General features: G+C 52.2%; 6 protein-coding genes across 6 annotated transcripts; 4 read left to right on the forward strand and 2 right to left on the reverse strand.

The window, feature by feature from the left end:
- The first annotated feature begins 1,264 nt into the window (after positions 1-1,264).
- Positions 1,265-2,458, forward strand: BDP81DRAFT_206159 (uncharacterized protein). Its single transcript, XM_060582606.1, has 3 exons — positions 1,265-1,347; positions 1,399-2,322; positions 2,417-2,458. Exon 2 carries the CDS (start codon positions 1,441-1,443, stop codon positions 2,014-2,016), a length of 576 nt encoding a protein of 191 aa, XP_060446925.1. The 5' UTR covers positions 1,265-1,347; positions 1,399-1,440; the 3' UTR covers positions 2,017-2,322; positions 2,417-2,458.
- BDP81DRAFT_206178 (uncharacterized protein) lies at positions 1,939-3,578 on the forward strand. The gene is made up of 4 exons (XM_060582607.1): positions 1,939-2,322; positions 2,417-2,445; positions 2,508-2,666; positions 2,723-3,578. Exons 1-4 carry the CDS (start codon positions 2,130-2,132, stop codon positions 3,104-3,106), a joined length of 765 nt encoding a protein of 254 aa, XP_060446926.1. The 5' UTR covers positions 1,939-2,129; the 3' UTR covers positions 3,107-3,578.
- Positions 3,579-3,584: 6 nt separating this feature from the next.
- Positions 3,585-5,764, forward strand: BDP81DRAFT_346168 (Cys/Met metabolism PLP-dependent enzyme). Its single transcript, XM_060586111.1, has 2 exons — positions 3,585-4,180; positions 4,321-5,764. Exons 1-2 carry the CDS (start codon positions 3,953-3,955, stop codon positions 5,380-5,382), a joined length of 1,290 nt encoding a protein of 429 aa, XP_060446927.1. The 5' UTR covers positions 3,585-3,952; the 3' UTR covers positions 5,383-5,764.
- Positions 5,765-6,219: 455 nt separating this feature from the next.
- Positions 6,220-7,724, reverse strand: BDP81DRAFT_516153 (isoprenoid synthase domain-containing protein; the record flags this gene model as incomplete). Its single annotated transcript, XM_060595871.1, has 7 exons — positions 6,220-6,459; positions 6,522-6,555; positions 6,609-6,698; positions 6,759-6,915; positions 6,975-7,243; positions 7,304-7,369; positions 7,438-7,724. 7 exons carry the CDS (start codon positions 7,722-7,724, stop codon positions 6,220-6,222), a joined length of 1,143 nt encoding a protein of 380 aa, XP_060446928.1.
- A 1,831-nt stretch (positions 7,725-9,555) lies between these two features.
- On the reverse strand, positions 9,556-10,284 carry BDP81DRAFT_459994 (polysaccharide deacetylase; the record flags this gene model as incomplete). The annotated part of the gene is made up of 1 exon (XM_060593605.1): positions 9,556-10,284. One exon carries the CDS (start codon positions 10,282-10,284, stop codon positions 9,556-9,558), a length of 729 nt encoding a protein of 242 aa, XP_060446929.1.
- Positions 10,285-12,138: 1,854 nt separating this feature from the next.
- BDP81DRAFT_392927 (uncharacterized protein) lies at positions 12,139-12,685 on the forward strand (the record flags this gene model as incomplete). The annotated part of the gene is made up of 2 exons (XM_060587771.1): positions 12,139-12,606; positions 12,665-12,685. 2 exons carry the CDS (start codon positions 12,139-12,141, stop codon positions 12,683-12,685), a joined length of 489 nt encoding a protein of 162 aa, XP_060446930.1.
- Positions 12,686-15,497: the final 2,812 nt, after the last annotated feature.

A 15,497-nucleotide genomic window follows, 5' to 3' on the forward strand; every position in this document is an offset into this window, starting at 1 on the left:
GCAAGCGTCACCGCGGGCCTTCCAGAAGGGAGGGCACCATGGGGTGTTTGGGTGATTACATAAGAAGGCAAAATGGGAGAGATACTTGCGGCGATGCTTTGTTCAGGGCACTGTCACATGTACCGACCCGCATCCCACCTCATGTCACTGACGGCAGCAACGAACCATTCAGCTCAGTAAGGTACCAAGAAAAAACATGGGACAAACACATGTCATCGACCAAGGCCCCTTGCCTTTTGAAAGCTTCTCAAGCTTGCAGAAGCAGGCACCCGAGGACCAAAAAAAAAAAAAGAAAAAAAAAGCGAACACTTTAGACCAAGCAGTACAACCACCCTATCCTCCATCCATATTTCTATTACCTTTTTAATACTAACTATAGCTTAAAAATATTATTAAAAACTACAGGAAATAGCCAGTCTCTGAATTAATACTAGCGTACTTTTGAAATATTTAATTAATAAAAAGGTACTGAGAAAAATGCTGCTCTATGTGGCGGCTTGTTAGGTATGCGCTTTATTTTGGTCCCCGGGTGGCAGGGTCGGTGTGGCCGGTCCATGACTCCATCCACTGAGCAAAGGCAGAGAGTGTGTGAATGAGCTAATGTTTGATCATGTCTTTCCCCGGTGGCCTGGGCCGTTGGTGGCATGGTATTCGCGGTTCGTTCCAAGTTTTCCGGTTTCCCGAATCCCCGTCCCGCCTACCTACCTTACACGTAGAGCAGCCGCCATCGCAAACCCAATTCTCGAGAGATGTCATTGAATGCTTCGTCAGTGCCAGGCTGTCCATGCTGCCCACGCTGCCAACTCTCCACTGATGGACATAGGCCGCGCAGTGTTTGCAAAGATGTTGGCTGAGTCGTTGGGTATAGTGCCGATGATCTGCCCATGTCGATGATGGGGAACCGCTGCAGCATCTTACACACCTTTACCGTTTAGGGCTCCCGGACTTGACACCTTCAACACGTCCCTACTTGCCTGCTCCCTGCCCATGCCGTGGAAAAGCTCTTTACAGTTCCCACTTGACCCTGAAGAGTGATGGCGAAGAGTCCGGGCGGGACCGCGGTCTCTTCACCTTTTTCACAGCGGCATCGGCAGCGGCTGCGGCACCGGGGTTCTTTTCCTCAATCTGAGGTGCTAACATATGGAAGTTGCCTCATGATCCAATGGATGCATCTGCAAGAGGGTCATTCGTCACTTCCAAGTCTGATGTGCCCCCCCTTGCGTCTAGTCCCTGAGTGGCAGTAGCGCGTATCCGCACCTACTTTTCCCGTGCTATGGGTGGATGAACCAAGTGCAGCTGAGCCTACCACAGTTCCAGTAATGGTTGGATGCAAGGAAGGAAAGGAATGTAGGCACGAGCGGGAAGAAAAAAGACATGACAGACACTCACACCTCACAGGGGAAAGGCAAGCACAGCCCAAAACCTGCAGATTCCCGCCCGATGATATTGTCCGCCAGTTCTAGCTCCCATCCATCTCTACTTTCAGCTTTACCGTCTCGTCTACCTTACCTTACTCGCTTCTTCTCTACGGTCTACCTCCCAACCATACCTACTCCATACGCAGCACCACGTCTCTATTACGTCCTCAACTTTCAACAAGCGCCAACCCCGTCCCCAATCTTCGTCTCCATCTCCCTGCGCCTCACTTGGATCTCCATCATCTCCTGCATCCATCTCTCCTCTAGGACGTCTACCGACCAATACCGTTCCGCCTTGCCCATCCCAAGCCACCGTCTTACTGTACATGTAGACGAAGACTGGGCCCTCGACCAACTCAGACACCACTACCTATCACTGCGTACGGTACCGAGTACACTACCTACATCTGCCCGAGTGGGAAATAGGACGGGTCAAGATTGCCATATAGTTCATCGCCATCCCGCTACCCTATTCCCCGCCTTCGCCTTTTGGGTCCACCCGTCATTTCTTTGTCAACCCGTTTGGTCCCAGCATCAACCTCGAAACACAAACACAATTCGAAACATTACGCACCAAGTTTTCCTCTCTAGCTTCTAAACCCGAGTCCGCACCAAGGCCTGGTCTCCAACACCTACACCCTCGCGCCAAATCGAAATTTGCTTCTCACCAGCTACCATCCCGACCTTGCCGCTTTCGCGCCATCCTCCGCCATGCCCATCCGCAACCCTTTTGCCCGCCGTCCGGGCCCTGCCACTCTCCATGCAGACGAAAACTCACGACCCGATGGCGAGAACCCGTCGCATCCCGGCTTTGAGAAGCAAGACACGGTCGGATCCAAAGCTTCCTCTTCCCTCAGCGTGAGGAGTTCCAAGAGCCAGGACAATGGCGAATACAAGATGAGTGGTATGCACCTCCACACACTCACCCATCAACCCCTCGAGCCAGGTGTTATGGCGCGCATATGGGACCAATTGACTTACTTTTCTCTGCATCACAGTCGTAAATGACAGCGGCGTCTATCTTCCGGTATGCACCCCCGCAACAACACCTCACCCTCGCTCGAGACATTTGCTAATGCGCATGCGCAGCCATCCCCAACTGAAGAAAAAGGCCTGTGGCCGAGCAAGTACCTCGGCTCTGGCCGCAACTCGACAGACACTCGCAGCAACAGCGGCGAGATTGAGCACTTCTCTATCTCGAGGGAATCGTTCGATTCGTACAGGCGATCGTTTGTATGTCGAGGCTTTGTCGTGAGCCCAAGCTGCTGTTTGTGGCGCCATCGCTGACCGCATTTGCGTTGCAGGACATCACAGCACGGTCCCCAATCCCCCAGAACGACTTCCCAGCGCGCCAAAGTCTCGATTCAGCCCGTTACCCTCGCCTACCTCGATCCGCGCTTGACAGACACCGGGAACTTCCTACGGCTGACGAGGGCTTCGAAGACGTCGGCTTAGACGACCAGAAGCATCAACAACAACATCACCAATCCAGCCGCATGCGCGGCCTGTTCTCGCGCTTCGGAGACTCAGACCACAAGGAGCCGAGCGCCAACTCGCCCAACTCGAGCGTCACGCGCTTCCTGAACGGCGCTGGTAGAAAGCGCGGCCAAAGCGGACAGGGCTCAGAGTTAGGAACCATCGAGCGCCCAAAGTCGGCGGCGTCTGTCGAGACTACCGAAATTCATTAATCGTTCTCCCGGGCATCATTTTTAAAGTTTGTATATACGTCCTGTCGATGCGGCCCTCGACGGCTTGGGATTTGGCGTTATTGGGTGGGATATGTCCCAAAGTATGGGGTGCATTCGCTATGACATGGTTAGAGTTGGGCCAACCAGCCTGTACACTCGTCGGGTTGAGCCGCGTTATGCATATACGGGCGGTTGCAAGTCAACCTGGCGAGCAGAGCTCCGAGTCCGAGTGTCTTGGAAATAAGCTCTTAATGATAATGATATTGGTTGACATGTCTTGGCCTCAGGGTTCTGCTGCGTAGTGACATTGCCCGTGACCTACCTTAAAAGGTGTTAGGCACAGTCAGTCCGGGATATGAACGAGGATTACTCACTGGAATGGCTGAAATCATGGTCCGAACCTCGGAGGCATGACTGGCGGAGACTCGTCAGGCATCGTTGTTCCAATCGTCAGTATGCTTTTTGACGTGATTTTAGCAAAGACTTTTTGATCCGTCATGCACTTATCGCACCATGACCCAGCTTCGGGATTTGGTTTTCGACCCCACCTTTTGATAAGGTTCCACGCAATGGAGGGGCAGCGTCCCAGAGACGGCTTGTTCCCGGCACCGGGCCGCCCGTCTTGATCGTCATCCGCGCCGATTTGTCGTCGGTGACTCTTCATTTTCCCTTTCTATAACACACCTCGTCTAAAGGTTTCTCCTCTGAACCGTAGATTTCAAATTCCTCTAGTTGGTTAGACCTCATCCCGTTTCTCGCCAATGTGTCCCAGGACTCTTTTAACCCCCCAAATAAGAGATACCGAGACCCCTCCTCCTCCTCCTTCGCACTTTAACAATAAACACCATGGCTGGAGATATCCCCACGAACGGCGACACGGCGATCCGGGCCGCTCCCGGGTCCGGCTCCGAGGCCCCGACGACGGACAAGAAAGAGCTCTCGCTTGCCACGCTTACCGTCCACGCCGATGATGGCATCAGCAGCCACCGCGCCGTCGCGCCGGCGATGCACGTGTCTACCACGTTCAAGTACAACAGCGACCCGGATGAGCTCCGCCCAGGGGACAATGTCGATGTAGGTTTTCTGCCCTCGCCCTCATGAATTTGACTTCAAGGCGTTGCACCTGTCAAGGGAATATCAGAAATGAGCCCTTCATGAGTGAAAACAAGCCCGGTATCAATGACCACTCCCCAAACTAACACCCCCCATCACAGCCCTCCGCCCCGGGCGACTCCCACGTCTACTCCCGCTACTCGGGCCCCAACACAACCCGCCTCGAAGCTATCCTCTCCAGCGTGCTTCACGGGCCGACCTTGACCTACTCCTCGGGCCTGTCTGCCTTCCACGCCATGCTCGTGTTTCTGAACCCGAAGCGCGTGGCTATCGGCGGCGGGTACCACGGCTGCCACGGCGTCATCAAAGTCCTCACGAAGCTCAACGGCCTGCAACAGCTCGAGCTCGACGACGCCTCGCTGGAGAAGCTGGAGAAGGGCGACGTGCTGCACGTCGAGACGCCGCTGAATCCGACGGGGGAGGCGAGGAATCTGGCCTACTACAGAGAGGTCGCGACCCGCAAGGGAGCGTATTTGACGGTGGATGCTACGTTTGCGCCGCCGCCGCTGCAGGATCCGTTCGTGTTGGGGGCGGATGTGGTGATGCATTCTGGGACAAAGTATTTTGGGGGCCATTCGGATATGTTGTGCGGGACGCTGAGTTTGAATCCCAAGTGGGAGGAGGCGTGGATGGCGGAGTTGCTGATGGAGAGGTGTTTTATTGGGAGTGTGATGGGGAGTATGGAGGGGTGGCTTGGTGTGAGGTCGTTGAGGACGCTGGAGTTGAGGGTCAAGAGGCAGTCTGAGTCGGCGACGAAGCTGGTTGCGTGGCTTGATGGGGAGATTCGCGGGAATCCGGGGGGGTTGGTGGGGAGTGTTGTGGACAAGGTGCAGCACGCGAGTTTGCAGAGCAAGGATTTGGAGGGCGGGGAGGAAGGGTCGTGGTTGAGGAAGCAGATGCCGGGTGGGTTTGGGCCCGTGTTTGCGTTGTTGTTGCGGGATGAGGGGGATGCGAAGAGGTTGCCTAGCAAGATGGGGTTGTTCCATCATGCTACGTCGCTTGGGGGTGTTGAGAGTCTTATTGAGTGGCGGGCGATGAGCGATAGTGGGTGTAGTAAGAGGTTATTGCGGGTGAGTGTTGGTGTGGAAGGGTGGGAGGATTTGAGGGATGATTTGGTTCAGGGATTTGATGCTTTGGTGGAGGAGAAGAAGAGGAGGGTTTAAGGGGGTGAGGTTTGAAGGCTTCAGCTTTGGGTTTGGTGATGATTTGAAAGACGTCGATATGGTGCTGCTTAGATGGGGATCATGATAGAGGGTCTTTACCTTGACAGGAGATGGCTCAAGAAAGACTTATGTTGCGGTCCATGTTCATACAATACAAGCATTCTCAGGTGGGATGAGGAATAACTGAGTGTAATAGACGCTGGTTTCTCGTGAACTCACAACTCTTCAATGTATACTCAGTCATGTATGACTTGTTTCTTTCTACTCGCCTTCACAAAACGTTATCAGGCCGCAATCAAATGTAAGCTACTGGCGTTCCACGAAGTCTTCCTGCATGGCGTCCAAAGAGTAAGTATCGATGCAGTGATCGGTGGCGTGTAACACAAGAAGGACCTCTCCTTACAAAGTTAACTTTTCTGATAGGCTTCTCAATTGTCACAATATCCTTGAAGGCCAATATGTGAAGCAATCGAGCCGGTCTATTGCATTCTAGAAACCTTATAAGCCATCGAAGCCAATGTCTAAAACACTAGCAACAGCAAGTATAGGAATCTAATGAGCTAGAGACCGCAATCTGCCAAAAAAAAAAAAAAAAAAAGCAAAGCAGGGTATCTGGCCCAACATCCCAAAGCAGCCCCAAAGCAGTCTCAATCTAGTCTCTCGAGTCATTATCCGGATTTCATCCTTCACCGTACCCTCAAAGCAGGATATCCAACGATCCATCCTTGTTCATGCAGCCTGCCAGCTTATATCTGGTCGACTCAAGCCTTTGTTCTCACAATTAGCTACTTCTGCCTTGGGTTGCGCTGGGGGGCACATGAAAGCACTAGGAAGAACTTACGTGAACTGGACTGATCCGGTAACCATGCAGCGGCATGCATCGCAGTACTTTCTGATAATCTTCTGATTCTTCTCTCCAGCGGCTTCCTCAAGGACGGAGGTGGCAAGCTCAAAGATGGCGACAGAGTCCTGGAGCTCAGTGAGAAGGGTGTCGACAGCCTGCTGGAGCGATTTGCCTTCACCCATGAGGATGGGTACGGCGTTCACGACGCTCTCTGCCTTGGCCTCATCTTGGGGCTATGTGAGAATGTTAGTTAATATTCGTTCTTTAGTGGATATGTGGTTTTTTGTTTACTTACAATCTCTTTCTTGAGAGAAAGTATATCGTTGGTACTGTAAGTAAATTAGCATTTGCCCTTCGTTATGTTTACTTAGTATCCACGTACATCCAGATGCCTCTGCTGGTCTCCTCCCAGATAGTCTGGACCTCTTTCATGTAACGAATGTGCTCTGGCATGTTCTCTCCCAAACTGTACCTAAGTCCCGAAATGTTAGACTTTGTTCCTTAATCTTAATAAGTCTGACATGGTACTGACTCGATGAGCGCGCAAAGCGTCCACACTGCGGCCGTTCCATGACGGAGCTCTGAGTACGTCTGGATGTCGGGCAAGTCGCCCTGGAGACGCATGGCTTGCTCTTTGTGGCAGTTTTTTATGTATCGCTTCATCTGGTTCATGAAAGTTTGTCTCTGCTCTTTTGATCAATATTAGTGCGACTGCTGTTGGTTGTTCACAATTGACACATCGACTTACCACGGGTGTACGCCTTCAGCAACTGGGCTCCGATTGCCTTCAACTCAGTATTGGCATGATCATACTGTATCACCGAGCCATCATCGAAGCTGAGATCGAGCACATGCTCCAGCACTATTATCGTATTGTCGTGACGAGTCTTGGCGCGAAGAAGATCACTACTCAGGTCGTCGCTGCCCTGTTGGTCGATCGCATCGTCCCAGCAGAAGAGCCAGATGATGTAGAGTGCCAGCGTCTGGACCTGTTCCCAATCTGGGTGAGGGTAATACCTGTGTCGAAGAATTAGACTAGAGTTGTGGGAAGTCAGGAGGTCGGTGGATCGGGCTTACAAGCTGACGAATCTGGCGTAGTTGGCCTCCCGGTATTTCTCACGGAGAAGGGGCGACTTGATGAGCCTTGGTGAATAGAATTTGTGAGAAGATCGTTATTTCTTCCTGTAGGTTGATAGGGGGGATTGTCTTACCGGTCAAACGCTTCCTCGACGATGGGAATCATGCGCTTATAGTGAGGATTGGTCTTTTTGACCGGCCATCCTTTGAAGATGTCATAGAGATTCGGGACGTGAAGGGTCTGCCCCTTGAGGGCCTTTACGACAGCCTGGGAACCTGAAGTTTGCTTGTCCATTGGAGTTTGCTTGTCTGTCAGGTCATTGGCGGAGTGTGTTGGTGGGAAGTTTGCTTTGTTTGCGTCAGTGGGACCAGGGCAGCAGTCGTCCGGACAGAACGGAAAGATAAGCTGGTCAGGGTGCATCCTGACTGTGCCGTAGTTCCGATTACCTTTATTTGTATATGCCAAAGAAAAACCCCAAATACTGGTTGGTATGCGTTCTTTTCCCCTCTTACACTATCGTTGAGGATGAGGGTCAGGGTGGCGGTGGTGAAGGGGAGAGAGGAAGTCTACTCGAAATCTCCGCAGACGGAATTAAATACTCACCGATTGAGTGAGTTATAAGAGGAAGTTTCTAGTTCAGAGATAAAGAGGAAGGGACGAGCAAATTATGGAGTCGCATAACATGAGATGGAATACGTCGAGGAGGGCCAGGAGTATCTCAAGAATGAGGGCCTCCAGTGCCCTTATATTCAGGCCCAGGGCCTCATTCGTCAACCAAGCCCAATCGATCTCCATGGTCGAGCGGTATAACGCCCTGGTCCGTTAGTAAAGAACTTGGTGATGAAATCCTGAGAAGTCTTCTCAGATGGAGGATTTCGTAGGGTGCGCAGTTCGATTCCCGAACTGCGCACTTGAGCTTTTGACTTTTTGGCCCTTTTTTCTACAGTAGACCTTTCTAACTTGTCTCGTTGAATTTATACTTAGTAGATAATCCGTTATTACCAAGAAATCCTAGATCTTGTAAAATTGCTTGATGGGCAAACCTTTGCTGTTTGAGGTTTGCACCGTTGAGGATGGATACTGCTCCTTCCCTTTGAGGTTTGGGGGAAACGACTGACTGATTTCGGCCCTGGAGCCTCTGGCACACCTATTTCGGTGCTACCCTCTCGTGTCCGTTGGAAAGGTGGCGTCTAAGGTCGTTGGAAAGTGCTGAATATAATTGTCCTCTGTTCAAGGCCATATGCTTCGCCGCCACAAAGTACTGAACCGTGGCTCGCTTCATGAACTGCCACTTTCGACCCATGAGCATTCTGTCAACTACAAAGAAAATAGAAGCGATCCAACATGATATAGATACCATGGGACTGCGCCAAAATCATTTGTAGGCGACAAGCGTAGCGAGTTTCTAGCCTATCACCATCATAAACCCAAGAACAATATCAAACGAGAGCTATGAATAGCTTGGCATTCGACAAAAATTGAGCAATGACTATCGTTACGAAGTTCAGCAGCATGTGGCAGCTTCTAATGCGAAGCAATGAAACCATGTGAGTGGGGATTTAGAGATACTCGGACAAGTTTACGGGGATCTGTCGAGGACAAAAAGGCCGCGAGAGATGTCGTGGCGAACCAGTTTTCGCTCTCACTGACGGCTAATAGCATAAGATTGACAACCTCTATCGTACAAAGATCTGCCAGGCTCTACAACGGCACCAATACATGGCGCCTTACCCCCTTCGGCTCGGTCGCGAATCGCCCAATCGACTCCCTCCGAGCCCTTGCTGTCTCACGAGGTGTCACCTAGGTCTCGTAGAACATCTTTGTGTCGCCGTACTGAAACAAGCGAATGTTGGAGGGGGCCATGCCTCATCAATCCACAAAGCAGCGAGCCTGTTACGCTCGATCATGCAGCGACCCGTTCCTTTGTACGCCGTAGCCTCGAGGCGAGACTCCTCGTCATGTTTAAGCTATTATGGGCAACGTGGTATTACACCGCATTGGCCTAGGCAATGATGGCGCGGTCATGATGCTCCGCATCCCCGGCGGCTCCATGCTGCTGTCGAGACCAGCTCTGACCGCGGACTCACACGGTTTCCGAAGTCGCCGATACCCCTCATTTGAAGATTGGTTGCGCACGTGAGCCTCGAAGCGGTCTAGGGCTGGACACGGGTTGCGTATGTGCACTGTTGCAGTTGGTTTTCTTCGTCATGGTTTGGATGATTGATGCTCTTTCTCTCCCTCAATACGTCCCTCACTTGTCTGGATCGACTTCCTTGAGTAGTTCCGTGAGATTGAGAATCCTATAGCCCCGTTTTTTCAGCTCCGGAAGTACCTTACGTAGCATGGGAATGGTCCAACTCCTTCTATCGTGGCATATGATGATAGCTCCTGGACGGGCCATGCTCAAGATATGGTTGGCATTCGTCCGCCAAGAACTGATCTGGGCATCGTGTGGGTAAACACTGCCCAGGACCATCCTGTATCCCAGCTTGTCCACTAGCCTCCGCATCTTGTTGCTGAAGAATCCAGAACCCGGACGGAAATACCCAGCCACAAGGGCCTTATCCTCGTACTCGTATGCAATTTTGATCTTCCGCCTGACCTCGAATATGTCCGATTCCAACTGTTCCATAGGGAGGGACCGCGAAGCTTCGTCGTGCATGCCGTGATTCCCCAGCTCGCTGCCGGACTGAATTATGGCGCCCGTATCTTCCTCGCGACCGTTCATCTGGGATCCAATGAGGAAAAAGGTCGCATGTGCATCGTTCTCCTTCAAGACGTTGAGGATATCGGCCGTATGCTGTGATGGCGCGTCATCAATCGTGAGGCCGATGATCTTCTGGTCCGTCTTGACCTGCCATAGTACGTCGGGCCATTTTCGCGCAAAGTAGTTGATAACAAACGGAGGTGGTTTGTAGATGATGTAGAAGGGGACGACCAGCAGGACGGCCAGGGCGAAGAGAGCCAGCAGGGTGGCCATTCGGTTCCTCCGCACACGCCGGCGAAGCTTGTTGGGAAATCGGAAGAGCGTTAATCGTGCCATTGACCATCTATTCACCACCTTTGGGTTTGTCGTCGAAGAGTGAAGAAGACGGGAGGCATTGTCGAGACATTCAGGTTTTGGTGGTGGGTGAAACAAAACGAAACCAAGTCGAGTCCAGGCGCACAGCTTCATCGTAGCTACCACAGGGGTCGCTTCCAAATCCACGACCCCTTGGGAAACTGTGGCTGGTGGTGGCTTCTACCTGGCACCTGGATAGGTCCATGTGGCTGACACCAATCAGCAGTCGCAACCCATGGAAGTCCTTCCCGGCGAATTCGGTCCACTTGCTGACCTCCACCAATGCCCCGCACCCCGGTCTTCAACTCTACCTTATTCTTGACGACTTCCATTGCCAAGTCATGCCGTTTATTCCAACGTCTATGTCAGAGCACCAACACCAAAGTCCCATCCTGCCGACCGTTTTCAGCCCAGTTCTCACTCACAAGCGAATCTAGCAAGGAATGGAAATGCTCTCAATGGCTGGCTTGCACCTCGAGACCTTACCCTTTTCGTTTGTCACGACAAGTTCTGTACGCCCACTCTAGGCTGCACGATAATCATCCCGGCACAGGCAGCTATCAAACCAGGATGATCGTTAGCCACCATCGAAAGATGAGCCCAGAAATGGACATCTGCTTCTGAAATCTTTCTTGTTCGAAAGGCTTTAGAAGCCCCAAAGAGGATTTTGCTGCTATTCAACGCTGTTCCCATGGTCCTCGCTAGCTGTTGGCCACAGGGCCCTCGCATTCGAACACCTCATATCCCTCCCAGATACGGTGCGGTTTTGAAGAGACCCAAATACCCAACTTTTGTCAAGCGGCGATCTCGAACGTTTCTGAGGTGTGCCTGATCATGTGATGGTCAACTCCGGCACCGTCCTTGAAGTCCTCACCGCCGTCGGGGACGGAGCATGTTGCAAAGTATTCCGTATCCAGCGGGACTCTCAATTTCGTTGCCTAGCTGCTTTTTAGTTCTGGACCTCAGATCCTTTCAGTTGCCACACATGAGCTTCAAGTTTCTTGCTCGAAACGGATCTCAACGAAGCAGGCTCTGTCAGGCTGCTGACAATTACTGCAGAAATATGGCCTCGCGATCGGTCACATGCTTCGATCCCAAGAAGGCAGCATAGTAACCGCTTCTCAGCGCGCTAGTCGCCCTTACATACCCTCCATCATGTCTTCCAGAAGCGCAGTCGAGTATCTAGATCCAGCAGACAACATATCGGGCACACCATGAGCATAGGGCTGGTATAAGGCCGCAGGTTGACCCCCCCGAGGCCGATTCCGGATGTCCCGTCTCACAGCAGGTTCAAAAGTCCATCCTCTCTTTATGGCCATCTGTGAATCATGTTTACTCGGCAAGGCAACACTCAAACCATTATCTGGATCGCGGAGGGCCGGTCGTTGGCACATCCTCACGGATCCTCCGCAGCACCTTATCCATCCTCCTGGGAAAGAAATAAGCTTGTAGAGCTCCCGCAACGGCAAGGACAGACTTGCCGGGCTCTCTGTTGACACTATCCAGGATGTGAAAAGCTCTCGTGGGGCACATCCAGGCTTCCAAATTCGGCTTCCACAAAGTCCCTCCTCGGGCGGCCGCTCAGGGACCATGCCGTTTACTGCAACATTCGATCTCTTATTAACCACAGCCCGGGCCCAATGAAAGATGATACCGTTAGCCATTGTCATACAAATGTACCGAGCTCAATTTGAATTCCCAAATCCAGCCGGAACCAAGACTTACACGCCGTCATCTCAAGTGTTATCGTGCTCAGCTCGCTCAATCAAATACATGACCTCGCCTGCGTCATCTTGCCCAGATATCTGGAAGAGGAAGAGTCACGAGATATATCACCATGCTCTCGAGTCCTTTCCAAACGACAAATCTCTTTCTGATTTTCTCTTATACAAGGGCAATCGCGACCATTTGAACGCCATATCTCACTGGACGAGCGCGTCGGAGGAAAAGGTGCTGGGCGAGCGAGACATTGACGCTTGGCTCGACCAACAAGAGGATAAATCGACCACCGCCACCATTCTTGATACTGTCGACGGTTTTGATTTCGGGTCCGTCTCTGAGTACAATACCTCGACGCAACCCAGCAGCCCTGGTACGAGTAGCCAAGCATCGCCTAGCAAAAGGCCACGACGAGATGAGCCGCGGCAGCAAGGGGATGTGCCGCATACCCTTCGCGAGGTGGGGGCATTCGCAGACAGTTCAGTCTTCTCCGGAGAAGAAGAAGAAGAAGAAGAAGAAGCGGTGAGTAGTCCTCGAGCCAATGTAATCAGTCCAGGCAGATAGCTCATGACCCTCACAGGACGGCGAAATCGAGACATAGGCCATTGTCAGGCTGGTTCAACAATTGGCTTTAGTGTGTGGGCTGCTTTCAGTGTATATAGGTCTGCGATATAGAGTACTCGCCGCATTAGCACAGCGGCGCTGATGAGGCTTGGTAAACGGAGTTCCATTGGCGCATAGCAGAAGCAAATTAAAGATACCCAGCTTTGCTTTCCTCCTATTCATTACCTACTACTCAGAAGAATGCGGGCCAGGAACCCGAACGTCAATTCGGCAGTGCTAGCATTCCCAACGGAACTTCAGCATCAATAGGATGGCTGGCCATTGACTTGCATCCCTCTTTATTTGAGTTCAAGCAACGCTCTTGAAGACCGTTGCCGCGCCCGTTATGTCGCAACGGGTGGAGGGGCTGGCAGCGTCAAAAGTGCCGAGGGGTCCGCTCCGAGGCTTCCGAGTCTTCACTTCCAGTCCGGCCCCGTACCTCGGGGGGAGCATCCCGAAACATCGGGTCCAAACTCTGATCAGTGGGAGTACATACGATTTGACGAAAGGGAAGATCCCAGCCTCGATCCGGCCTGTCGGCACCACTCACACGATCAGACCTGGGGGGCAGCCATCCGTTCAATGCGTTGAGAGATGTGACGAACAGTTGGGGGAAGCTGTGCTCATGGTTCGAACACTTTTGAAAATTCGCTTTCGAATCTGACCAGGCGGTGATGTTCGTAGCATCTCGCAATTTCGTAACAGATCGAGCACGGGGACCCTGAGATCTCCGAATCTGCGGCAACTGCGGCATGTCGACGCGTCGGAGACTTGATGATCGCCCAATGCATGAAGACAAAGAGCCGCATCACATACATTTTCGTCAACGGCACAGGAAATGCCCATTCCACTACCCCATTTTGTCCAATGCCAGGAGAGCGGGAGGGGTGGGGGGGGAATAGGGGCATTTCCAGCAATAGGAGGAATTCTATGCCGTGTAGTGTATCCACAAGACAGGTTTCGAACAGCCGAAATCTCCCGGGGGGGGGCCGGCCGCAGTTACTCGCCGATCCTGGCCTCCGATCAAACACCCTGCCGTCCTCACGGCGGCGATCAACGGGGGACGCCAACACACGGCCCCAGCTCGCCTTACCGTATCGTCGTGCCGTCCTGGGCTCCTGGCAGCCCGATCCCCTCCTTTCGCTTGCTGGTCTGCATCATTCATGCGGGCTAGCACCCTGGACGAAGATCAAACGAAACGAACGGGGCGGGGTCCCCAGGCCCCATTGGACGACAAAGGACGGAGCAAGGATTAAGAAGCCCATTCTTGGCATTCCATTAACTTGGGGGAGAACCATCGTCAAATCACACCAGGGGAGGTAAATGGGAAAAGGAAAAGACCCCACTCTTCTCATATATGTGAAATGGCAATGACGTCCCGTCCTCTTCGGTTCGTGCCCTTTCTTTTTCTTTCTTCAGTGCAAGCCAAGGCCCGAGATCGCTATGTCTATATCTATGTTCGTAGTGAAAGTTGTCATGGCTACGCCTGGAACAGGTTTCTCCATGATTTCTTCTACCGAGACGAAAAAAGGGCGCAAAGACGATACTGTGGCTTGGTAGTAAACTTCGTCGTCCCAAGACACCATGAAGACGGGGGACCCACCTGATCCCCTTATTCGCATCTCTCTGGGCCGTGAGATAGCCAGGGACAAACAAGCTGGAAGCAAGCAACTTGTGATGGCAAGACGGGCCAGGGTGGTAAAGCAAAGTATCCCACCTCATTGACTGCTTCAACGAAGAGTATCATCACGTGTGTAAACCATAAGACCCGACAGGCCGTCACATGGCATCAACGTCGCAGTCGTCAATCGGACAGACATTTCCATAGGTAAGATGCACACTCCCGTCACCGAATGACATACCAAACCATCTAACCATCCCCCACCCGGGGCCCATCTCCCGCCGTCCACAAACGGGACCCATTCCTCCGCACCCACCACCATCACCATCACCATCTTCTCCCTTCCCTCACCCCCAATCATCAACACCCAAGAGAGACAAATGATGCATCCATCGAAAGGGTACGTCTGGTGTCGTCTCACAAACTCCAGTTGGCCAGGAAGCCGGATCCAGATGCAAGACAATATGCAACAAAACTTTGGTGAAAATCCCCATGAACACTGCCGCCCCCTTGCCCGCCGCTCTCCCCCCGGCGACGTGCCGACGATCCTTCCGTCTTGGGGCGGGAACACCGAACCAGAACCAAAAAAAAACTGACAAAATCCACATTGGATATCATTCAGATGATCAGATTCACGTACTCCGTACTACGTACAGCCTCTCTCTCAAGAGCACAAGGGCAATTACGTATACCTTCGCTGTTGCCGTTTGCTACAGACAGTCATCCGGTATCGTCGACATCCCCGAAAAAATGGCGTCCCATAGACCCGGAACATAAAATTTCCTCTTCACTATTCCTTTGTGCTAAATGCAATTTTTCCCCCCCCCATAACAAAGGGATGAACAGAGGGCAAAAAAAAAAAAAAAAAAAAAAAAAAAAAAAAAAGGGCGTTGGCGTAGGTTCATCGGTCGGGAGCACTAACTCAAGCAAGGAAAAAAGATGCGGATAGACCGCCACCGGCGACGCCGTCTCCGATAGCTCGGTCTGGCGGACGGTGGAGCTAAACCCGTCTTGCCTGCATCCCGCGCCCTCTCTCACCAAAAGTTACTAGGTAGACCTTATTGCCTACCGGTTTTCTGACCAAGGGTTTGCTAGAGATTATTCTTTGGTTGTGCGTTGCATAATCGTTCATCTGTTCATACACCGTTTTCTGACCAGTCTGTGGGTTTTTGGCATTCGAGGCTATTGC

Source organism: Colletotrichum phormii (genome assembly GCF_030913505.1).
Source record: "Colletotrichum phormii strain CBS 102054 chromosome Unknown BDP81scaffold_7, whole genome shotgun sequence".
Classification (NCBI taxonomy): domain Eukaryota; kingdom Fungi; phylum Ascomycota; class Sordariomycetes; order Glomerellales; family Glomerellaceae; genus Colletotrichum; species Colletotrichum phormii.

Bases quoted from the DNA above. Each gene is read 5' to 3' on its own strand.
- BDP81DRAFT_206159 (XM_060582606.1), top strand. From the start codon at position 1,441: ATGATATTGTCCGCCAGTTCTAGCTCCCATCCATCTCTACTTTCAGCT.
- BDP81DRAFT_206178 (XM_060582607.1), top strand. From the start codon at position 2,130: ATGCCCATCCGCAACCCTTTTGCCCGCCGTCCGGGCCCTGCCACTCTC. The intron at 2,323-2,416 runs GTATGCACCTCC...TCTGCATCACAG, and splicing joins TGGCGAATACAAGATGAGTG to TCGTAAATGACAGCGGCGTC. The intron at 2,446-2,507 runs GTATGCACCCCC...GCGCATGCGCAG, and splicing joins ACAGCGGCGTCTATCTTCCG to CCATCCCCAACTGAAGAAAA.
- BDP81DRAFT_346168 (XM_060586111.1), top strand. From the start codon at position 3,953: ATGGCTGGAGATATCCCCACGAACGGCGACACGGCGATCCGGGCCGCT. The intron at 4,181-4,320 runs GTAGGTTTTCTG...CCCCCATCACAG, and splicing joins GCCCAGGGGACAATGTCGAT to CCCTCCGCCCCGGGCGACTC.